The sequence below is a fragment of the Trichomycterus rosablanca genome, chromosome 16 (assembly GCF_030014385.1).
Source record: "Trichomycterus rosablanca isolate fTriRos1 chromosome 16, fTriRos1.hap1, whole genome shotgun sequence".
In the NCBI taxonomy this organism is placed as follows: Eukaryota; Metazoa; Chordata; class Actinopteri; order Siluriformes; family Trichomycteridae; genus Trichomycterus; species Trichomycterus rosablanca.
In genome coordinates this window covers 30571144-30596527 of record NC_086003.1, presented here as the reverse complement: position 1 = coordinate 30596527, position 25384 = coordinate 30571144, and the positions used below count along the sequence as shown (strand labels likewise).

Below are 25384 nucleotides of genomic sequence, written 5' to 3'. Positions count from 1 at the left end.
ACAGAACTCTGTGTGCAGGGTCTCTAATGGATGTTTGTCCCAATTATGGAATTGATGGTGTGTAAGCGAACCCCAAACTTCACTGCCATATAGAGCAATCGCTTCAATTATTGATTTAAAAATGTTAAGCCAGATTCGAACTGGAATTTCCACGAATGTTTGACGTTTTATGGCGTCGACGCCCTGCGAGCTTTTTCTCTCAGTTCATTTACTGCCGGATTAAAGTTTCCTGTGGAACTGATGTTTAGTCCGAGGTAAGTATAATCTTTAGTGTGCTCAATTTCATGGTGTCCTAATTTATATGTGTGTTTGGTTCCCTGAGATCTGGCTCTTTTCTGGAAGGTCATAATTTTGGTCTTTTTGAGGTTGACGGTCAGGGCCCAGGTCTGACAGTACTGCTGCAGCAGGTCCAGTTTGTGCTGGAGACCCTGGGCGCTGGGGGACAGCAGGACCAGATCATCTGCATACAGCAGGAGTTTAATCTCGGAGTCGTGTAGAGTGAGACCGGGCGAGGCCGAGTGCTCTAACATGGAGGCCAATTCATTAATATAGATGTTAAATAGAGTTGGACTTAAACAGCAGCCCTGTCTCACTCCACGCTCCTGAGAGATGAGATGTTTCTCTTACTGCCGATTCTTATTCCACACTGGTTTTCTGTGTACATGGATTTAATAAGATCAGATGTTTTACCCCCTACACCGCTCTCTAACATTTTATAAAACAATCCTTCATGCCAAATGGAATCAAAAGCTTTTTTAAAATCAATAAAACATGCAAATATTTTAGAGTTATTTTGAACTACATATTTTTGGATCAGGGTGTGTAGGGTGTAAATATGATCGGTAGTGCGGTAATTTGGTAGGAAACCAATCTGACTTTTACTCAGGACGTTGTGTTGGGTAAGGAAGTGTAATAATCGTGAGTTCATTATACTACAGAATAACTTCCCCAGGTTACTGCTCACACAGATGCCCCGGTCATTATTAGGGTGGAATTTATCTCCACTTTTGTAGATGGGTGTTATGAGACCTTGATTCCAGATTTCAGGGAAGGAACCGACACTCAGAACCAGGTTAAAGACTTTTAACATCGCCAGGTGAAATTTGGAGCTGCTGTGTTTGATCATTTCATTCAGGATCCCGTCAGGTCCTGATGATTTCTTTGTTTTTAGTTTTTTAATGTTGTCTTTAAGTTCCTGCTCAGTAATTAAGGAATCTAGAGGATTCTGGTGGTTTTTAACAGCCCGTTTCAGTTCCTCTAACTTACTAATAATTTGATTTTGTTCAGGATTTGAATCTAATTCTACATTTTTAAAGAGTGATTGGAAATGGGTTGTCCAGATATCCCCATCCTGAATGGCCAATTCTTCCTGTTCTCTATGTTTTAATTTGTTCCAATTGTCCCAGAATTGATGTGTGTTGATTGATTGTTCAATAATTGTTAGTTGTTTTTGGGTGTACTGAGCTTTTTTGGTTCTGAGTGTACGTTTATATTGTTTGAGGGTTTCACAGTAAAGAAGTCGTGTGTTACTGTTGTTTGGGTCTCTGTGTTTTTGGTTTGATATTTTACGGAGTTCTGTTCTTAACATTTGACAGTCTTTGTCGAACCAGCTGTCATCTTTTGTAGATTTAGGTTTTGATTTAGATTTAATTTTTAATTGAGCTTTATTTGCTGTATTTTTAAAGATCTGATTAATATTTTTAACTGCCTGATTTACTCCTTCTTTACTGTGAATGTACGCAGTGTCCAGAAAGTTGTCTAAGCTAATTTGGATTTCTGTGCTGCTAATTGCTTTCTGGAACTCCTCTGCGCTGTTCTCGGCCCATCTGTAGGATCTGGAGATGTTGTACAGCTTACTGGGCCGTGTGTGTGTGGTGGGGTTAGTTTCTGTCTTTTTGATGAACACAGTAATTTGGCTGTGATCAGACAGAGGGGTTAGAGGTTTAACAGTAAATGCACTGAGAGAGAAAGGGTCTAAATCTGTTATTGCATAATCTACTGTACTATTACCAAGAGGTGAGCAGAACGTGAACCTTCCTAATGAGTCCCCTCGAGTTCTACCGTTGACGATGTACAGACCTAAAGTTCGACAGAGCTGCAGGAGGTCTTTACCATTTTTGTTAGTAACATGATCATAATTGTTTCTGTGGTTTAGGGTGGAATTGGTATTAAGAATTTGGTTGTTATTGATGAATCTGTTTCCCTGTTCATTTATAATATCAGGTTGGGTTCCTGTTCTGGCGTTCAGGTCTCCACAGATGAGCACTTTTCCCTGGGTTTGGAAATGGCAGGTCTCTCTCTCCAGCTCTGAGAACATGTCTTCAGAGTAGTATGGAGATTCTGACGGAGGGATATAAATGGCACAGAGAAACAGATCCTTCTGTGATGATAGTATAGTGTTGTTTATTTTTAGCCAAATGTGGTATTTTCCAATTTTCATGGTGTTTATTAGCGTGTGTAGGTGTGATTTGTACCAGATGATGAGACCTCCTGAATCTCTGCCTTGGCGCACTGTGCTAAGTTTTTGGGAGGGTAAAATGATTTCTCTGTAATCACGGGGACAGTGAGTGACCGTGTCGGCCTTGCACCATGTTTCCTGTAGGATGATGATGTCAAGGTTTTTAATGTGTGTGTGGAAGTCAGTGTGTACGCTTTTTAATCCGAAGGCTGAGGAGCTCAGGCCTTGGATGTTCCAATTACTAACGGTAAGTGACATTGTGCAGATTACAGTGTGTAGTGTTTAAAATGAGATAAACTTTGTAAAAATATCAGATTTTTTTTCTTTGTGTTTATACATATGTATATACTTATGTTTATCTTTAAATATAGATATTTATATAACTGTATATATGTGCATATACATTTTGTTACATTTTTTCAAAGTGGTTATTATTCTGTCCAGTGTTTTACTTTAGTTTAGTTTATTGCAGATGTACTGTAATAATTGTCTGATCTCACCCATGTCGTTGTGTTGTGCTGGTCCTCTGAGAGCCTCAGCGTAGCTGCGCTGCGTTTCTGAGGTGTGGGTGAGGCGTTGCAGGGTTGCTGCTGGGGTTCTCTGTGGTTGGTGGTTCGTTGGTGTAGGTGCTGATCCGGTTGGTCCTGGTCTGGTTGGGAGGTTCGGAGGGGTTGGAAGGATTGGGGGGCGTCGAGGTGCTGGTCTGGAGTGCTGTGCAGGTCCAGTTGAAAGCGGGTGTGTCGGTGGTCTCCTGATGGGTGTGCTGTGGTTCTGATGTGGTCGCTGTCCTGGTGTGTGTGTGGCTCCGTTTATTCCCCGTGCTGCAGTTCTTGTGAATTCACTGATGCTGTGTTTGTTCAGGTGCACGTGGTCGTACAGGTGATGGAGCGAGATGTTGGTGTGGTGGGCGATGTGAATGTTAGAGATGTGTGCACATCCTCTGGTGATGTCCGTGTTTACTCTTAGTATGGTGTCTGGGTGAAAGTCTCGTCGTGGTAGGAGAGTAGATATTATAATTTTAGCATTTGGGAACGTCTCAGCGGTCCTCTCCACACACACTCACACACACACATATACTACCCTGCTGCATGCTCCTCAGATACACACACACACTCACATACACACTCACTCACTCTCACACACACACCCTCACACTCACACTCACATACACACTCACTCTCACACACACACACACACCGTACGCTGTCAAGGTACACACTCCCTCACACACACTCACTCACACGCACACACACACACCGTACGCTGTCCAGGTACACACACACACACTCACAAAGTTACATATTTATCACTGTCTCTCTCTCTCTCTCTCTCTCTAGATCTGTAAAGGCCACGCCCCTGAGGTGAAGCGTGCTTACCTTTTTGGTTTGTCGGTGCAGCAGTCGTTCCCTCCTCACTTTAACCTGCAGCAGGACTGCGGTCACTTCATCGCCTGCGTCCCACAGAGCATGCTCCCCGGTCACCAGGAGACTCCAGGCGCCCCCTCCTCTCCATCCAGCTCCGTCCCCCTGGATCAGGAGCGCGTGGTGGTGATCACACGGGACGTACCCAGTCAGAGCACGGCGGAGTTTGTTATCGAGTACGAATCGTTCCACCGTTCTAATCCGGAGGAATACGAGCGGCGCGTCTGCTTCCTCCTGCTGCAGCTGTGTAACGGGCTCGAGCACCTCAAAGCCCACGGCGTCACCCACCGTGACCTCTGCCTGGAGAACCTGCTCCTGGTGCCCCAAAAACGCCCCGCCAGCTCCGACACCACCCCGCACGAGCCGCTGCCCCGGCTTATTATCAGCAACTTCTCTAAAGCCAAGCGGCGCTGTGAGAGCGACGACAAGCATCGAGCCGAGTTCACGCGCATGGCCCCCGAAATCGTGTCCGCTTCCCAGTACCGGAAATTCGACGAGTTCCAGACGGGCATTCTGATTTACGAGATGCTGCACCTGCCCAATCCGTTTGAGGTGGTGCCGTCACTCCGGAACTGGCATTACCGACTGGAGGACCTTCCCTCCATTCCCTCGGTGTCCATCTACTCGTCCGGACTGGAGCGGCTCGCCCGCCTGCTCCTGCACCCGGAGCCGGACGAGAGGATCCACATCGCGGACGCCAGGCGGGGGCTGCAGAGCCTGCTGTGGGGGCCGCGCAGGGAGCTGATGGACCGCGTCGCCGCCGAGGACAGGAGGAACAAAGAGCCGTACACTCTGCTCAACTGGCTGGACGTGAAGCGAGCGCTGCTGATGATGAAATTCGCCGAACTTTCTGTGGAGCTGGAGAGGGGCACGGAGCTGGAGGACTGGCTCTGCTGCCAGTATTTCTCCAGCACTCACCCGCCCACCCTGCTGCAAACTGCCCACATGATGTACCCCACCAAAACCACACCCTGAGAACTGGGCACGGGGCAAAAGTGTTTGAAATCTGACTAAGATCATGACGGCTGTAGATCGTCATGTTAGAGACCTGAGAGATATATGACGCTGTGTCCACCATCTCTGAAATAACCATCTAAATATATGGAAATATTCCTCCAGTCGAAACTCTGAAACACGTCCTGTAACGATCCCTAATGTAAAGGTGCTGACAGAGATTTTAATAGAAGCTGTTTAAAACTCAACACTGAACCTTTTACTGATCTTCAGAACAGAAGGAGGTTCTTGGTGTCCATTAAACCATGCAGCAGGTATTACAGGGCGCTCGTTTATAGAGCTGCTGGTTTACTTGCTGTTAACGTAGCCGCGCCATCGTTTACATTCACTGCATTTAACAAACCGTTTATACAAAGTGACTTCCAATTATGACTGAATAGGGTTAAGGGCCTCGCTCAGGGGGCCCAAGAGTGGCGACCTTCTGATTCATGTCTTTATGGTTCTAATATGGAGACGTGTGGTTTTAACACTCCTGCAGTTTCATTTGGTTTGATTTCATGAAAATGTGATCGTCTTAATAAAGAAACGTCCTGCTGAGTCACAGTGATGAGAGACTTAATTCTTTATAGATTATTTTATCTAATAATGATCATTAATGATCGGACCGGGTCCGTTATGCTGCATTACAACTGTTATAATGTGTAATAAAAACACAACAATGATCTGCAAAATGAGGAAGTGAATCTGAATCTGTACAGAAAGTGTGACGAGCTGCAGCTTTTCTCATCAATTTTTTAATTTTAATCTGTAATTAAAGTGTTTTGAATAATCCCTGCCGTTATAAACATTAATCTGCTGTACATCAATAAACTGCTGATACATTTTCACTCTGTACTGAGAATTCTTTATTATTCACGTCTCGGGTGGTGCAGCATTTTCATTTTCAGCATTTATCCAAAGCGACTTACAGTACTATTACAGTATACGATCTGAGCAATTGAGGGTTAAGGGCCTTGCTCAAGGGCCCAACAGCAGTAACCAGTGACGGCAGTGGTGGGGCTTGAACCAGCGACCTTCTGATTACTAGTCCAGTACCCTATCCACTAGGCTACGGCTTGCCCTGCAGCAGTGGCCCTGTGATGGATTGGCGCCCTGTCCAGGGGGTGTTCCTGCTTTGCGCCCAGTGTTTTCCGGTGTAACTGGACCTGCTGTGACCCTGACCAGGATAAAGCGGTTGATAAGAATAAAGATCTGGTTTTATTATCAAACTGCAGCTCTGCATCAGCGCTGGACATCCACAGACCCCAGAGCAATGTGTAAAGAAATCCCACTAAATACACAATAAAGCCAAAACTATGTGGACGTCTGAACCCCAGCTCGTTATCACATTTCAGAACCTCGGGCATTAATATGAAGTTACGGTTCCCCTGCCCCCTACTTGCCCCCTTTGCTTGTCTGGGGAGGCTTTAGATAAGCTTTTGGAATGTGTATGGCAGTTTGTGCTCATTCTGTCAAAAGAGCAACATTTGTGAGCCTGAGATGTCTGGATTGCAAGTGAACAAACCTCGCTTTATTTACAGGGTCACAGTCATGCTGGAACAGGAAATGGCACTTCCCCAATTGTTGACACATGATATATATTGTATTTTATACACATGTTAGCAATGAATGTGTCCTAAATACCTGCACTCAGTAATCACAGTGGGTGTTCACAAAGTTTTGGTCATGTATGTAGTTGGCATAGACTTACTGGTTTCACCTGAGTGTTGGTCTGGAAATCACTAGAAAGTGTTTCACAGCCCAGTGGTTAAGAAGCCCAGCGTTACAGCATTGTGTTCAAATTTATACATTACTGCCCTCTGCTGGTACTATCAGGTATTGATTTGTACATCACGTACAAGAAGGAACACGGTGTGAATACTGGATTGACTGGGTTTGATGAGCTACACAGATACTAGAATATTAGTGCATTCTTAGCTTGGGGGGTTCAGGTTTCAGCTGCTGCTAATTTGCTCTAAAATAAAAGTACAATAATTCATGTTTCCTTTCATTTGTTTTGTTTTGTTTTTTAATGAAAGGTTTGAGATTTGGTGTTTTCTTCCAATGAACAATAGAAGCACTCACATTAAACCCTGAAGTTATCCAGGATGATGCGATTGGTTACCAAAAGGCTTATTCTTTAAATGTAGACCCCCCCGGGTCAACCGTGCCCACATTTCTGTGTTCTGCATGGTGGCACAGCAGATAGTGTTTGTGCTGTACAGCCCCAGGGTTTGGGTTCGATCCACATGCGGATACTTCCTGTGTGGAGTTTGTGGAGATGTTCTGTTCTTGCTGCTCTTTATTCCATTTACGTGTGACGGGTGTAAATGAAAAGTGAGTGAAAGGTGCACGTGTACCTGCTTCCCACAAGAACAATTCCCACTTATAAATCATTACACCAACAGTAATCTTATGGACTTCAGGGCGATTACTGGCCCATAAAACATCTGAAAACATCCAACCTGATGGAATATGACTGTGGTGTGTTAAACAGGATTGGTCCACAGCTTACATCTTTTGATGATCTGTTCACATTATGGCATTGAATTACTATACGATTGTAGATAAGGTTGCTATAACAATGAAATGTGTCTGCAAAACTGGAGATGTACAGAACTAAACTAAAGCTTTACAGTCGTATGAAGACGTCACGTCACTCAGGCTCGTGTACTTTAACCTCTTACACAAGGACAGAAAGACAGTAACTGCTGGGTAATAGATCAACTAAAAGAACTTATGCACAAGACACGGCTGAGTTTGTTATTAAGGTCTCAGACTTACACTTTCCACTGACTTTAAATTTGAAGGCTGCAACTCATTCCATAAAAAGTTGGGACGGCTTGTGTTTCACAGCATTCTACGTATAATGGTTCAGGAACTGAGAACGCTGACCATTGTTAATCTGCTTCATATTGCTCTACACTTAATAAGAGACAGGTCTGGATTGCAGACAGGCCAGTCTAGCACCTGCACTTTCTGACAACAAATCCATATTATTGTAACACATACAGAAGATGGCTAGACATTGTATAACTCTGGTTCCTCTTAAGGTTTCTTCCTGTAATGTTAAGGGAGTTTTTCCTGGCCACTGTCGCCCTCGGCTTGCTCAACAGGGGGGTTTTGGTCTGTCGGTCCTGGATTCTGTAAAGTTGCTATGAGACAATGTTCATTGTAAAAAGAGCTATACAAATCAATTTGACTTGACTTGCTGACACAAACAGGGACGTCCCTAAATAAACAACCTAGATGAAAATGTGTTGCTCCAAAATGTGTTTGTACCCCTCAGCATTAATGGAGCCTTCATGGATGGTGAAGTTTCCCATGTGACTGGCATAAACGACCCCCATACCATGAGACACTGGGTTTTGAAAAGAACCTTGACCCAAACTTGCTCAAAAACAAGTCTTATTAGTGTTGTGTTTATACCCAATCACGACACCAGAGTATTGTCCCAATTTTTTTAAACTGTTTTGCAAGGAAACAAAGAGTAAATACTGTATATTTACAATCACCTCATTCAGCTGTTTTTATTTAAATATCTGTTAAAGGTTTACAAAAAGTGCTTTCTGCTTTCTTTGTTTGCATTTTACCTACTGTCCCAATTCTTTTGGAACTGGGTTTGTAGTACAGAAGTAGAATTACTGCCTCAGTGTTGCATTGTGAATGTAAAAACAGTCAAACAATTTTTCTACCCTGCAACTGATGATGTGTGAACGCAGCTTCACTTCCTCTGTTCTGTGTAACTGCGGCTCTCAGTAATTTTCCATTCGTTACTAGACGCGCTTTACCTCAGACATGGGACGCGTCCTAAACGCCTTCTTACTCCCTACACATGCGCACTACAAGGGTTATCAAACAACGGCGGACAACGGGTTACTAGGGCACATGCCTGAGCTCAAGTGAGTTGGATTAGAACGCAGCCGGTGTTCCTGAAAATCATTACTCAGAGCATCGAGAGTCGAGGCTGTTCGATTCCGAGAATTATTGAGTCGACTCTAATTCTCAGGGTAGCGAATCTAGAGAGTCGATTCCTCCTTGTAACGTGAAACGGACATAATAGCCAAAGATCTTGTAAAATAAGCAACTTCGATATAAATGTAGTGTTATAAGTGGAAAACATTTAAATAAGAAATACAGAGTTAATTTAATACAGTAACTACATTCACATGTAGATTTTGGTTATCCAGAGGAACTTAGAGAAGAGCTTCCTCATAAACATTTCCTCATTCTAGTGCAAGTAAACAACAGCACAAGAACACTAATCTGACTGAAACTAGATCAGGTTAGGGTTAGTAACACAAAACCCTAGTTTGTGTAAACTGTGTAAGCATTGTTTTATTGTAATATCATGTTTTCTTTTTTATTGCACTATATGATCAGATTGAATGAATGAATATTGGTAATGTAGGACACTTGTGGACAAGTTTTTCCTGATTCAATGGACTAGTTTTCCCCCTTACCATCCCATATAAAACCTTAACATAATTTCTATATTTGACGTTTTACATTTAATATTTTAAAACCAAAACCTAAGAAATACCAAACACAAACAGAACATGATGGTGATAAACCTCGACTTACTGAACGTTTTCTTTAAAGTCATACTGGTGAAGTGAGGACGCTGAAACTGGAATAGTGCATTACATGTGTAGTCAGTAGGAAACAAACTGTGGGTATTTAGTACAGGTCTTTGTGTTTGGGACACAGCAGTATAGTGCATACTCTCATTTTTGACATTTGCATTAGCTTCATGTTATTGGATGGCAGGATGATAAAGGTTTCAATGTGCATAATCAAAAGTATTATAAAATATACCAAATTAACTTATGGACAAAACAGAAGATCATTTGTTACAGCCCCAGCACCAAGTTGCCACTGTTAGATACACAGATATAAATAGATAGATCACTTTATTAATTCCATAGAGAAAGTCAGTATTGAAGTTTTATTTATGTTGTCACATAAATGTAGTTGATTTTACTATAAATATCGTTTTGAGGGTTTAAAAACAGTTCTTTCAGCTGAATTCATGTCAATTGAATCAGTGAGTCGATTCTTTTTAGGATCGTCTCACGGTTTTCTGTTTCAGTAATTTTCCATTCTGTGTCTATTTACCTCAGATGAGATGCAGCGTCCTTAAGCAGCTCCTTCCTCCCTATCTTTGCGCACTACGTAGGGTACTAACACAACATCGTGCGAGGAAAATTGAGCGCATGCGTGTTGTAAAATCCCGCGGTTTGGGACGCGGCCGTTGTTTAAAGGCCATCGCTAAGCGGCGGAGTTTCCAGTCTAACAGTCCGAGAGCTGACAGTCAGTCAGGCAGCCTGAACTTCTCCGAGGCCCGGATGGTCAAATCCAACCTCCAGCGGATCCTCAATAGTCACTGCTTTGCTCGCGAAAAAGAAGGAAAAGCTCAATATCAGACAAAAATGGAGGCTTTAAATTGTAATAATCTCTCTGACATGATCGACAAGTAAGTAAGAGGAACTGTCAGTGGGGGAGGGGGGCTGGCTAATGCTAAAGCTAATCCCAGGTTTATCTATTTAATTATCTTTAACGCGGTGCATCTGTCATGTGACAGTTTGTTTATCTGAATGTCCGAGTTGATCTTTTTATTGGAATAATTTATTTGATTCTGGCATGTTGGACGTCCCGCAGGTTATTGAAACTGTTAATGTGGTGTTGGTTCTAACGCTAAGCTAATATTGCTTCGATGCTAAGCTAGGCTAACTCATAGAAAACTGGTTAAACTCGTATTAATATTAACGAAGTTAGACGTCATGGTGTAAATTATATATAAATAATTGTATCGCAGTGACTCAGCATATTAATAAAACCTCATCATGGAGTCACGACGACATGATTCTCTAACGACGATGTGGCTAATTAGCTTAGCTTAGGCTTCTATAAATTCTTTATTTAAAAGCCTGATTAAGATATTTATCCTGCTCTGTAACACTGACCTGTAATTATTAGGTATAGCTTTAATAAAACTACACATGACTGCCTTTTTATCGCATGAATAATGTTATTAATAATGAATTATTGTATGTGTGGTGGGTGTTTGGCTGTGTTAGCATTTTTAGCTTTAGGCCTTGTTCCTGAATAATTGCGTCACAGTTAAAGCGAGCATCTCGTGGTGGCGTCACGTGACTGACGGGTAAAAAAAAAATCAAAAAAAGGATTTTTATTTATAAGTGAAAGTTTAAACTTCACGATTTCTGAATGTTTTTATTTTTTAGAATATAGAAACTTAAATTATGACTTTTTGGGGTGCTTTATTTTGATTAATGTCTGACTCGTGTGAACTCATAATTCTTACATTAATAATTCTTGCTTTAATAATGAATAATTTTTGCATTAAATTATTATTATTAAATTGTTTCTATTGGTACATTTAAGTTGTTTTTGGTGGTTGGAAAGGTATCCGATCGTTTAGAGATGAATTGGAACAGTGGGCATTTGTTTAAGTCGTCTGTGTTGTTGCCAAGTATTAATCATTTTATTGGTACATTATAAATACTAAAAATAAATTAAATATAATTTCCACTGATTTGTAATGTTAATGTAAAATCTCAAAATACTAAATACACAAAGCTGCTGTGTAACTGTCATGTTCTTTAAATAAGTCAGGAATGTTGTACATAAACTATCACATCGATATAGAATTACGTGTATAAGGAATAATTCATATTTTTTTTGTAACTCTGTAAATATGAACACTCACATTTTTTAAATCTTTAAGCACAAGAGAATAAAAGCTGATAATACAAAGCTCCAGTGTTGCTGAAGTCATCTGGGATGTGACCCACACAGCTCGACTGTTACACTTCACTGTGTGACTCAGGGTTTCACTTATCGCTCATTTGTATTCAAGTTAATCAATGTAATTATTTAACTGCAGCCGTCATGGATGATCTGGCTTACTGATCAATAATAGAATGAACAATAGAATTAATTATGGCAGCATCTGTAATTATAAATCTCGTTCAGTGGAGAAAATCGGCTGCCGTTTTGGAACGGTGTGGAATCACTACTGTGATGCAAGTGGGAAATGTTGTGCATACGTGGGTGTTAATGTTTACAGGTGCGGAGTTAAGTCAGCTTAGCTGGAGAGGAACCGGCCTGGACAGGTAGACAGGACTGCAGCATTAATCACCGTGTACGAGTATGTTGGAACACGTATAGAGAACCATATTTAACCATCCAGGTTTATGCACAGTGCTCAGACATTTACATGATACAGGCGTAAGTTCACTGGATGGATAAACACGTTTCCAAAACAAGCAGATGCATATGTGTTCCTCTCCACCGCTTTATTTTTGGTAGCTTTTATATAAGAATTTTTGTCTTTAGAAAAATCTCTGTATGTGGAGTTAGTGTAGCTTTAGTGAATAAACAATAGTTCAGGAGTGATTGTAAACACACACAGTTTGAGATTTGATCTGTCAGAAAGAAAATCACATTTTGACATCGCTCATTTAAAGCTAAACACAATAATTGGTACTAATTATAATTAGGCTACGCAAAAAGCTAACACCTCAATCAGCAAACACCAGGTTCTTAACTGTGCGCTCTATTTTTGTCGGCCAATATTTAAACTATGAATGCTTTACTGATGCGTGTTTTAGTAGTAAGTTTTATTTACTGGAGTTCTTACAAAATGTGCCCAATAAAACCAACCAACAGAGTTTACTGTTGTAGGATTTTGATGAAGTTAAGAACAACTACTCAAAGCTAATATTTTACATGCACACTGACATGTTTGGTTAAGAAAATGATCAAATTGCAACAAGTCCGTTAGATTGATGACTTATTTAGACTAGATTAGCTTGACTAACTTTCCTTATTCAGTCGTTATGCTACCTGTCAGCACTTCTGCTGTGTTCTAATCCTGATATTTGTTCATTAGCTGCAGCAGAGTCGTGTTTTCTTTCAGCTATTTCTCACAGGCCTGGTGTTTCCTCAAAAAAGTCATTTATTTCATGGTTGGAGTTTTTATTGGTGTGATAATGAATGTCTACCTAAATCAAAATACAATTAATATTAATCTTACTATTTTGTGATGTCAGACCTGCCCTGCACCGCCTGCTGAAACATTTTACCAAAAAAAAAAAAAAATCTATTAGCAGTGCTAAAGAAGCATTGTGGTTGATCCTCGTCTTTCTGTGCGTTCCAGTTTGTCTCTGAATTGTAGTAGTACTCCTGGTCCTGGGCCTCTGTGGTGTTCCTGATGCCCCTCTCCCACCCCTGAAGATCCCAGGTGGGCGAGGGAATGGCACACGGGATCATTCTCCCTCAGCTCGGCCACTCTACACGGTGAGTACCTCCCTACATACACAAACACTCGAGTGCTTCAGAGGGATGAGAACGCTGATTTAAGAGCTCAAAGAATCGACAAAGTTAGATGTGGAACATTTAACACAACTGATGGTTCCACAGCTGGTGCTAACTTTGGGAACGTCTATCGAACGCCAAGAGAATCTTTGTGTCACCAGAAGACACACGTTCATCCAGTCAGTACCATGCTTAATGCTAAAGAGGAAAATCTGCATCCTTGATCCATTCCAGTAGTCATGATGATTAAGTTTCCTTCTAGCGCCCCCCTCCCCCCCCTTGTGTAACAATCGATAGAAAATTTTAAGTGCCATTTCAAACAATAGGAAGTGAAGTCATTCAAGTTGAAAGGGACGTTCAGACTGTAGGGAGTCGTGAGTGACGCTTCATCGCTACACAGGAAGCTGACGGTCAAATCTACCCACGAGTCACGGCGTGTCTCGCAGGTTAAGACTTTCGGCGTGTTATCTGAGAGCAGCGACCTGTACGAGCAATACATACCAACGTCTCTGCTGAACCCTACCAACGATGTGAAAGTGACCAGCGAACGTCCAGAAACGCTTCAAAATCCTGGTGAACGTTTACACGGCTAATCGGGAGCGACACGCTGTAAACACCCCACAGCAAAGGATCGAAGCTCAAAGATCACCGTCGTTTACGTGATGTTACAGGACGTTCTGAATGAAGGGATTCGACCGACTGAAGTTCCCTTATAGCCCAGATCCCTGGATTAGTGTTTAGGGAACACAAGGGGGCCACTCGGTGACCCTGAGGAATAAAATCCAGCATACCCATAATGCCCTGTGGGTAGAAACGATGAGCAGAATAATGTTTGCGTGTGTAATGTTAAGTTCCATGTTATGAGGTTCATCATGTTTGAGTGTTTGACGGGAAATGTCATGCCCCTGATTATTATTTTTTGTGTGTGTTTTTAGGACAGGAAGCTGAGTGTGATCGAACGTCCTGCTGGAGGCGGTCGCCCAGCGATGTTGCACTTCCTGAGCCGCCCCACCCCCTCTCGTACGATCGGCTGGGAGGCGGTCGTACGTGGTGACTCCCTTTACATAGAGATTCCTCGCGAGTCGCTTCCAGAGGGCAGCAAAGAGAGGTCAGTGGTGACAATGCTCATTTTGAGCTGTAATATAACCGTGTACCGTCTATGTGTAATGATATGATGATGCAGAGGTAGAACTGTAAGAGGTTCTCATCTCCACTTTGATTATTATTAACTCTACAGTGACTTTAAATGAAGCTTCTGCTAAACGAATGTAAATATTTTCCTCTCGTAGCTTCGCCTCTCTGCTGCAGTTTGCTGAAGAACATCTGAAAGTCACCAGCGTGTTTGTCTGCTTTTACAAGAACCGTGACGATCGTGGTACGTTCCTCTAGATTCGGTTTTATCAGGACCTGCAGTCCAAAATAAGTGAATTATTACTCTGCCTCGAGAAGCTGATGGCAGATTATGGTGTGACCGCCACACTCGTCACAGTCCCATATCACACTTCTTATGGTGTGAGGCTGCTGATTGGTTGGCTTCTGTAACACTTGTGGCATTTATGGTTTCAGATGTGCCAAAATAGTCAAGTGTGTGTTAATTCCGTGTGTGTGTGTAAGGGTCAGTTTACCCTAAGCTGCAATATATTTTTTAGTTCTTGAAATAATAAATACTTTATTACTGTGCTGCGTAATTTGGGACGCTGTCCTCCAGCCTAATTATTTATTAGTTATTCATTAGTTTTATTTTAAATAATCATGGACCACACAGCTCTGCATGGATGTGTGGTAGCCCGGCTGGAAAACCTGATGCACCTAATGGTGTGTGATAAATTGGTGTAAAATATGGTGCAGTGGAGGTAACCTGCTCGCACACTTGGTTTGTTTTGATTGAAACTAACGTCTACAGGAGTTCTCATCATTTGTTTTTTTGTCTCTCTGTAGCCAAGTTGGTGCGTGCGTTTAGTTTCCTGGGCTTTGAGGTTGTGAGTCCGGGCCGTTCCCCTGTCCCACCTCGACCTGACGTCTTCTTCATGGCCTACACCTTTGACCGAGATTCATCCGACGAAGACTAGACTCCTCATTTCACCCTCTTTCCTCACGCTGATTTTTTTATAGTATAGTGTTGGCTTTATTTCTGCATCATTCCTGTTTATTATTATTATATTTGTTATCTCATGTTTTTGCATAAGGGAATTCTGTAAACGTGACCTTTCACTCAACAGTGTGGATTTATTTTATCCCGTCATTGTGTAACAGATGAATCAGTTTATGATTATGTAGGTACTGTTCAACTCTGTGCTTAATTGGATTTAAATTTGTACCAGTAATAAATAAATGAATAAAAATCAACACGAGCTTAAAAAAAAACCCCACATGGTGCATCCGAGTGGACCCAGGAAGTGAACTTTGTAGAGCATAAATGCATGAAATGAAGTGTTTATTAATTCAGTTGAAGCCAGTTGGTACGAAGTTTGAAGTGCTTGCGTTGCTTATTGTGTTGTATTAGGAGGGTGTTCTGACTCCCGGTATGGTTTAATGTGTTGCTTTTGTTTGTTTTTTTGCATCGTTCACTCTGGATTTACTTGGATGTCCTTGTGTTTTTGTTGTACCTCTGCATTTTGGATTCCTTATGTGCTTACATGAAAAATAAAACATTTTAAAAAGGAAAGCGGTAAACGTGTATCATTGCTATAGGTGCAGATCTGCATATTTATAATTAAAGATGTTCCATTGGAGGGGGGTGGCTCTGTGTACTGTGAATAAATCTGGTGATTTTAGCAGTGTGGAGAACAGGAACACATCATGCTTCTGTCAAAACCTTTAATGAGTGTCTGTATTTTAGTGCTACACACTTCTTTTTGTATCTCTAGACGTTCTTAATATTTAAATTTAAAGCTAAAATTTGTTTGCAGTTAGATAACCAGAAAAGCAAAGGTAATAATGTAACTCATGATTTACATGCTTATTTTCAGACCTGTATCGTTTATTTCTAGAGTAGTTGCGCCGCTTGTGGTCGGATTTATTGAAAATATCAAACTGTGTACAGACTAAATACATGTGAAATACATTGAACCAAGTTCCTCTCATTAGCTCTTCTTATGTGTTTAATATGATCGTGCAAGTTCATAAGTCTGGAAGTTTAGATTGAAGTTAGTTGATCCCATGTTGTAAACCTGACGCACAATCTAGTGCATCGCACAAACGTGGTACTTCCTTGACCTTCTTGACTCTAATAAAACTACTGTGTGGGCTATATGACCACCATGCTCCACTACTACATTTTAGTAGTACTGCTTATTTGTATGTCCTACCACTCTGACCAAAAAAGCATAGCATTGAAAGAATCAAGCTGAAGAAACAAGACATAAATGGGTGAAAAAGGTTTGTAGGGAAATCAAAGTTGTCGTACTGTGAGGAGATCTAGTGTGGAATCAGGACGATGACCAAAATGTAATTGGTTTAGACTGCTGTACAGAAGAACTTGGCTTCCAGGTTCAATATGTCAGTTTGACTGGAGTCTGGTGATGGGACCAGTAGAATGGTTTTGTTTTTGCACATCAGCCTCCAAGCTTATGACAATGCAAAGCTTGCTTGATTGTGGACAGTGCCACCTTTGTTTAGCAGCTTCTAATTATTAAAAGAAATACTTTGGGTAATATATTATTGGGCTGCTCCACTTTTGTGAATCCCCACTGCGATTATGACCAGGACAATGTTCTTACTACTAATGGACATTTTCTCCATCAAAAGCCATTTCAGATGTGAGGGACCTCCTGATCCTGTATAGGAGGGAGCCGTTACCACTGTTATCCTTCCAGGCTCCTCCATCTGGATTCATATTCATAATTAGATAGTAAATGTGGGATAGATAACCGTTTTAATTGCTCAGTCACAAGTTTTAATTTAGGTCTTATTAAAACAATTTTATCTACCTTTTAATGTTGAAGTTAAATGGAGAATTATTTTTATTTTAGTTTTCTTTATTTGCTGCTTTTATAAAAAAAAAAACTAAGAAAAAAACTACATTCAAATAAAAATAGAAATTTTGGACATTTACAGTTCTCATTACTAGAGTAAGAATAATTACCTTCAAGCCTCTTATTTATTTATTGTTTGTCCTTTTAACCATCTTTCACTTTTATTAATACTAGCAGCTGTAGCCTAGTGGTTAAGGTACTGGACCAGTAATCAGAAGGTTGCCGGTTCAAGCCCCACCACTGCCAGGTTGCCACTGTTGGGCCCTTGAGCAAGGCCCTTAACCCTCAATTGCTTGGATTGTATACTGTAAGTCACTTTGGATAAAAGCGTCTGCTAAATGTCGAAAATGTAAACGTTACATTCGCAGCATTTAGCGTACGCTTTCATCCAAAGCGACTTACAGTACTGTGACAGGATATTGTCTAAGCAATTGAGGGTTAAGGGCCTTGCTCAAGGGCCCAACAGTGGCAACCTGGTCGTGGTGAGGTTTAAACCGGCAACCTTCTGATTCTAGTACCTTAAACACTGAGCTACTAACGTAATGTGTTTTCAGAGGCCTGAACATTCTAGTTCCACAGTGTACACCAGTGAATACACCAGTACAGCTAGTTAGTATAGGTGCTGTGTGATAAACATAATAATAACAAACCTAATAAATGTTCTAATTTAAATACTAAATACATTTAGATTTAACTGCATATTTGCTGTAAAAACAGCAGTGTGGAAACAAAAGCTTACCATGAAGGATGGAAACTGGACGTTTTAATGTATTTGTAACACGGTTGTTGTTGATAATTATTGAGTATTATTAGCTACATGCTAACGTACAGATTTACCTCAGTGATGCGCGTGGCGGCTTTAAAAAGGCGCGAACTGCTGTGTCCTCGTGAGCGCTGTGAGTGAGCGAGTGAGTGAGTGAGGTACCGCCTCGCGCAGCAGTGCGAGACAGGCAGGCGCGCGCTCCTCTCAGCTCGTATAAATACACGCGGACGGGTTCAGTCTGAGAGAGAGAGAGAGACAGGGAGAGAGAGAGAGAGACCGTCTGTCTGTCTGTCTGTCTGTATGGGTCCGTGAATATTGTAGCTGTGAGCCCCTCACTCCCCTCCCCGGACTCCCGGATTAAACCGATTCTCTCCGTTAGCTGTGACCGTTATATGTGCGCTCGCTCGGGCGGAGATGTGGATCCAGGTGCGGACTATAGACGGGCAGGAGACCCGGACTGTGGAGGATCTGTCCAGGCTCACCAAGATCGAATCTCTTCGCGTCAAGATCCAGAAGATATTCAATGTTGATCCTGGGAGGCAGCGGTTATTCTACCGAGGCAAACAGGTCCGTTTTACCCACTTTACTCTCTGTTATTTACCTCCAGCGTTTGTGTCAGTGTTTGTGTTGTTGTGCTTTTAGCTGGGCTGCTAGCTGGGCTGCTAGCTGGTTAGCAGGTAGGCTAACGCTGTGGAGCTTCCTGTTTGGAAGCAATGTGTTGCACAAGAAGTGCTGCGCGAACTTTCCACATGTGCACTAAACAGTACAAACCTGGTCTGCGTGATTCATTTACTAATAAACTACATGATTCAGTTATGTTCGTGTTTTATACAAGTCAGACTAGATCCAGTTTCACACAGGTGTCATAACAGCATTAATAACAGCACCGTGTTCCGCACATCACAGCGAAGTTTTATATATAAAATACAAAATACAGATCAGTAGAACAAATAGCACTGAATAATAAGGTGTATTCAACTTTGTAGGACTATTTATGTGCATATCAAATATATCTCATCAAGAGTTCAAGTTCAGGAGAGGCTTTATTGTCATATCAGCTCTACACAAGCACATACTGAAACGAAACAACGTTCCTCCGGGACCAGGACCAGGGTGCACCACAGAACAAACAGTGCAAGACAATACAATACACAGTGTAGATAATCAACAGCACAATACATACAAAAAAGGCCTAAAATAAATCATCTAAAACTTGTAAGTTAGATAGCATAAAATATTAATATCTCATTAACAGAGGAAATAAAAACTGAAATCTGACATTTAATATTAACCATAACACAATAATATATATAGTGGATACAGAAAGTATTCAGACCCCTATTCTTTATGTATTTTGAATGGATATAATCACATTTGTACCATCGAGTGCAGCCAGATAATCCAGCATATAAAAAACCAGACCAGTAATTGTGACGGACCATGAGAGCACCAGACTGCCGTGACCCCCGACCCTCAGGACCAGACTAATCAAAAGCCGGATTAATAAATAAGTGTTAGTCAACCTGGACTGGAAGATTCAGACTGGGTTTGAATCCCGAACGGAGGTGGTGAGATTATTCCAGAGTTGTGGGGCTGTATATGAGAACGCTCTTCACCCTGCTGTGATTGTTTTAATTTGAGGAACTATAAGTAACCCTGCATTCCTGTAAACACAGTAAACATGCTGGTTTGTTGTGCTAATATAATCGATAAACCTTCTAGTTCTGGTTAGCACTCGAGCTGCTGCATTTTGAACTAACTGGAGTTTGTTTAAGGATCTACCAGAGCATCCGGTGAGAAGAGCATTACAATCATCTAACCCAGAAGTTATAAACGCATGGATCAGTTTTTCAGCGTCATTAACAGATAGTATATTTCTTATCCTAGAGATATTACGCAGATGAAAGAAAGCATCTCGAGTAATATTATTAACGTGTGCATCAAAGGAAAGATCTGAACACCCAAGTTTTTAACATCTGAGCTGGGAGTAACGGAGAAAGTGTTTAGGTTTAGCACCAGGTTAGACAACTCGTCCCTCACAGCTTTAGATCCAACAGGTAAAACCTTGAGTTCAGTCTTACTGATGGTGTTAGTGTCATGTGCATGTTTAAGAATAATTTTTCCTAATGCTGGCATATAGTGTAAATAATAGAGGTCCCGATACTAACCCCTGTGGAAGACCATGTTTTATTTTTGTAGTTTCTGAGCATTTATTATTGACATTGACACATTAAGTCGGTCGGTCGAATAGGATTTAAACCAAGAGTGCGGGTCCTTTAACACCTACTGCATTTTCTAGCCTATCCAGTAAAATATTATGATCTACAGTATCAAACTAATAGAAGAAGCAAAGAGACTTTATCAGGAGACATTAATAAATCATTAACTACAAATCACACTTGAATGAAACTGGTCTAGCGGTAAGGACGGACATCTAGGTCGTTTTGCTAGTCTGAATACTTGGCTGGGAAAACGGGCGAGTACTCTGATTCCACGGTGGGGGCAGGGTTGTGGGGGATTAGGGTATGGTGATGGCGCTCCACTTTAATCCCCTCGTGTTGCTGTATTTAAACCAGTTTAAAGGGATGTGTGAGTAAATTACCGCCGTGTTCTCTCATCCAAACTTCTTACATTTCATAAAACTAAAATGATTAAGCATGTAGTCGAGATTCGAACCCTGAACCCCCAGATCTCAGCAGTAGTGGGCTGTTAGGCAGTATGTTAATAACGGTGTAATAAACAGTAGATAATGCTGTGCTGAAGAGTGCTTATGACACCTCATTACTCAGTGTTACTACAGAGTACTAGCTAGTAAATAATGACCTATTACACTGTAGTAAACAGTACTAATTACAACATGCAACCACGAGCCAAAACATTAGAACTAGGGCTGGGTATCGCCACTAATTTCCTGGATCGATTCGATTTCTGATTCAACACATTTAGGCATATTTGAGTTACATTAACAGGTTTTGTTTAAATATGTGCAGATGTTCAGAGAACCAATGTGATAATTGTACAAAGAACATTATTAAAAATATTTGTGTATTTTGTTTACATAAATAATTAATCCAAAACAGAAAACAGTAACATTAATTTTTTATTATTATTTTATATGTCTGACACGCTACAACATTGTAAATGTAATGTAAACATACACCTGGCTGTTGAACAGCTTATGCCAAGTTTACACGACACGACACTCTGATTAACACCTGGTCGCTGTAATGTTCACACTACACGACTGATGGGTGATGGGTTTTACACCATCTATCACCAGGGGGAATCACAGGCGAGCTTCTCTGCTCTCCAAAACTACGTTCTGTCACGAAAACACACGTGAGAAGTGATGAAAGGTTTAATGATACCACGTCCAAACATGCACATCAACAAGCAGCCAGAGATGAAAGTGTGTGCGCCGATGAAATAAATGAATCTGAGTGGATTTGGCAACACGAGCAGCATGGCTTGTTCTGTAGTGAGTTGGAGGTTAATAAATATTTTGTTTTGTAGAGAACGATCAGGTCAGAAATACTGTAAAACTCGTGTGTGTGCTGATGTATTCTGATAGAAACTATATTGCGCTCCACCACCTGTTTACATCCTCGCCCCTGTGTTTCCCCTCGCTGTTCCTCACATCGATCGAGAGCCGAGTTTTGATCGCAGAGCGAACACCGAGTTCCTCCCGGATCCAGCACCGACCCGCCGCCGAGCGAAAATCAGTGCTAGGAGTTGTGTAGTGGTCATAACCTGAGCTTCTGCCATGCTGAACTGATGTGCAGGTCAGATCTCGTTACATGAAAAAACACTGGCTGGTCAGGCGAGATTAAAGGGGGTAACAGATTTCCGTGTGCACCGTAAAAAGGGGCGTATTTAAAAGATCGATCTCGCGTTTATATGAATCCATATCGGATCGTTCAAATAAAGATCGATTCGAATCGAAAAATCTATTTTATAAACCTACCCCTAATTAGAACCACCCACCTAACATGCTGTCATAACAGCTCTGACCTGCTGAGACATCTGAAGGACTCCTGTGGTATCTGGTACAAGAACATTACCAGCAGCTCCTTTAACTTCTGAACTTTAAAACACTTCATGCCCTATCATGCCCACTTCAAGCCCTTATACCTGCTGAAACCCTATCATGACTCGATTTAAGTAGGTATAAGAAACACAAGCTGAAGCTTCTAAAACGGCCTTCACTGTTTCCTGACCTGGAACGTGTTTTAGAAATGTGTAGATCTTAAACATGCAGCTCACGCAGGACTGCACAGGAATATCTCAGAACTAGCTGTTACGAAAAAGGTGTGGTGTCTGTGTGTGAAGACGGTCGGTGTGTCGGTATGAAGACGGTCGGCGTGTCGGTATGATGACGGTCGGTATGAAGACGATCGGTGTGTCGGTATGAAGACGGTCGGCGTGTCGGTATGATGACGGTCGGTATGAAGATGGTAGGTGTGTCGGTATGAAGACGGTCGGTATGAAGACGGTCGGTGTGTTGGTATGAGGACGGTCGGTATGAAGATGGTAGGTGTGTCGGTATGAAGACGGTCGGTGTGTCGGTATGAAGACGGTCGGTGTGTCGGTATGAAGACGGTCGGTGTGTCGGTATGAAGACGGTCGGTGTGTCGGTATGAAGACGGTCGGTGTGTCGGTATAAAGACGGTCGGTGTGTCGGTATGAGGACGGTCGGTGTGTCGGTATGAGGACGGTCGGTGTGTCGGTATGAAGACGGTCGGTGTGTCGGTATGAAGACGGTCGGTGTGTCGGTATGAAGACGGTCGGTGTGTCGGTATGAAGACGGTCGGTGTGTCGGTATGAGGACGGTCGGTGTGTCGGTATGAAGACGGTCGGTATGAAGACGGTCGGTGTGTCGGTATGAAGACGGTCGGTATGAAGACGGTCGGTATGAAGACGGTCGTTGTGTCGGTATGAAGACGGTTGGCGTGTCGGTATGAGGACGGTCGGCGTGTCGGTATGATGACGGTCGGTATGAAGATGGTAGGTGTGTCGGTATGAAGACGGTTGGCGTGTCGGTATGAGGACGGTCGGCGTGTCGGTATGATGACGGTCGGTATGAAGATGGTAGGTGTGTCGGTATGAAGACGGTCGGTGTGTCGGTATGAAGACGGTCGGTATGAAGACGGTCGGTGTGTCGGTATGAAGACGGTCGGTATGAAGACGGTCGGCGTGTCGGTATGAAGACGGTCGGCGTGTCGGTATGAGGACGGTCGGTATGAAGATGGTAGGTGTGTCGGTATGAAGACGGTCGGTGTGTCGGTATGAAGACGGTCGGTATGAAGATGGTAGGTGTGTCGGTATGAAGACGGTCGGTGTGTCGGTATGAAGACGGTCGGTGTGTCGGTATGAAGACGGTCGGCGTGTCGGTATGAAGACGGTCGGCGTGTCGGTATGATGACGGTCGGTATGAAGATGGTAGGTGTGTCGGTATGAAGACGGTCGGTGTGTCGGTATAAAGACAGTCGGTGTGTCGGTATGAAGACGGTCGGTGTGTCGGTATGAAGACGGTCGGTATGAAGACGGTCGTTGTGTCGGTATAAAGATGGTAGGTGTGTCGGTATGAAGACGGTCGGTGTGTCGGTATGAAGACGGTCGGTGTGTCGGTATGAAGACGGTCGGTGTGTCGGTATAAAGACAGTCGGTGTGTCGGTATAAAGACGGTCGGTGTGTCGGTATGAGGACGGTCGGTGTGTCGGTATGAAGACGGTCGGTGTGTCGGTATGAAGACGGTCGGTGTGTCGGTATGAAGACGGTCGGTGTGTCGGTATAAAGACGGTCGGTGTGTCGGTATGAAGACGGTCGGTGTGTCGGTATAAAGACGGTCGGTGTGTCGGTATGAAGACGGTCGGTATGAAGACGGTCGGTGTGTCGGTATGAAGACGGTCGGTATGAAGACGGTCGTTGTGTCGGTATGAAGACGGTCGGTGTGTCGGTATGAAGACGGTTGGCGTGTCGGTATGAGGACGGTCGGCGTGTCGGTATGATGACGGTCGGTATGAAGATGGTAGGTGTGTCGGTATGAAGACGGTCGGTGTGTCGGTATGAAGACGGTCGGTATGAAGACGGTCGGTGTGTCGGTATGAAGACGGTCGGTATGAAGACGGTCGGCGTGTCGGTATGAAGACGGTCGGCGTGTCGGTATGAAGACGGTCGGCGTGTCGGTATGAAGACGGTCGGCGTGTCGGTATGAAGACGGTCGGCGTGTCGGTATGAAGACGGTCGGCGTGTCGGTATGAGGACGGTCGGTATGAAGATGGTAGGTGTGTCGGTATGAAGACGGTCGGTGTGTCGGTATGAAGACGGTCGGTATGAAGATGGTAGGTGTGTCGGTATGAAGACGGTCGGTGTGTCGGTATGAAGACGGTCGGTGTGTCGGTATGAAGACGGTCGGCGTGTCGGTATGAAGACGGTCGGCGTGTCGGTATGATGACGGTCGGTATGAAGATGGTAGGTGTGTCGGTATGAAGACGGTCGGTGTGTCGGTATGAAGACGGTCGGTGTGTCGGTATGAAGACGGTCGGTATGAAGACGGTCGGTATGAGGACGGTCGGTGTGTCGGTATGAGGACGGTCGGTGTGTCGGTATGAAGACGGTCGGCGTGTCGGTATGAAGACGGTCGGCGTGTCGGTATGAAGACGGTCGGAGTGTCGGTATGAAGACGGTCGGCGTGTCGGCATGAAGACGGTCGTCGTGTCGGTATGAGGACGGTCGGTATGAAGATGGTAGGTGTGTCGGTATGAAGACGGTCGGTGTGTCGGTATGAAGACGGTCGGTGTGTCGGTATGAGGACGGTGGGCGTGTCGGTATGAAGACGGTCGGTGTGTCGGTATGAAGACGGTCGGTGTGTCGGTATGAGGACGGTCGGCGTGTCGGTATGAAGACGGTCGGTGTGTCGGTATGAAGACGGTCGGTATGAAGATGGTAGGTGTGTCGGTATGAAGACGGTCGGTGTGTCGGTATGAAGACGGTCGGTGTGTCGGTATGAAGACGGTCGGCGTGTCGGTATGAAGACGGTCGGCGTGTCGGTATGATGACGGTCGGTATGAAGATGGTAGGTGTGTCGGTATGAAGACGGTCGGTGTGTCGGTATGAAGACGGTCGGTGTGTCGGTATGAAGACGGTCGGTATGAAGACGGTCGGTATGAGGACGGTCGGTATGAAGACGGTCGGTATGAGGACGGTCGGTGTGTCGGTATGAGGACGGTCGGTGTGTCGGTATGAAGACGGTCGGCGTGTCGGTATGAAGACGGTCGGCGTGTCGGTATGAAGACGGTCGGAGTGTCGGTATGAAGACAGTCGGCGTGTCGGCATGAAGACGGTCGTCGTGTCGGTATGAGGACGGTCGGTATGAAGATGGTAGGTGTGTCGGTATGAAGACGGTCGGTGTGTCGGTATGAAGACGGTCGGTGTG

The 25384-nt window shown here is 43.3% G+C and overlaps 3 protein-coding genes across 4 annotated transcripts in view; all 3 read left to right on the top strand.

Annotated features, from left to right (window-relative positions):
* LOC134330631 (inactive tyrosine-protein kinase PRAG1) overlaps positions 1–5720 on the top strand; it is a 39963-nt gene extending 34243 nt beyond the window's left edge. The window contains exon 7 of the mRNA XM_063011833.1: positions 3796–5720. Coding sequence (XP_062867903.1) covers positions 3796–4854 — 1059 coding nt within the window. The 3' untranslated portion in view covers positions 4855–5720. The remainder of the gene's footprint in view (positions 1–3795) is intronic.
* A 4437-nt stretch (positions 5721–10157) lies between these two features.
* oaz1b (ornithine decarboxylase antizyme 1b) lies at positions 10158–15877 on the top strand. Its single transcript, XM_063011354.1, is given in 6 exon segments — positions 10158–10348; positions 13055–13106; positions 13108–13194; positions 14148–14320; positions 14502–14587; positions 15151–15877. Coding segments are annotated over 6 exon segments (657 nt in total). The 5' UTR covers positions 10158–10220; the 3' UTR covers positions 15282–15877.
* Positions 15878–18151: 2274 nt separating this feature from the next.
* Positions 18152–25384, top strand: part of LOC134330537 (E3 ubiquitin-protein ligase UHRF2-like) — a 38790-nt gene continuing 31557 nt past the window's right edge. For both annotated transcript variants that reach the window (XM_063011713.1, XM_063011712.1), the window contains exon 1: positions 18152–18516. In XM_063011713.1, the coding sequence (XP_062867783.1) occupies positions 18364–18516 (153 nt within the window). In that variant the 5' untranslated portion in view covers positions 18152–18363. The remainder of the gene's footprint in view (positions 18517–25384) is intronic.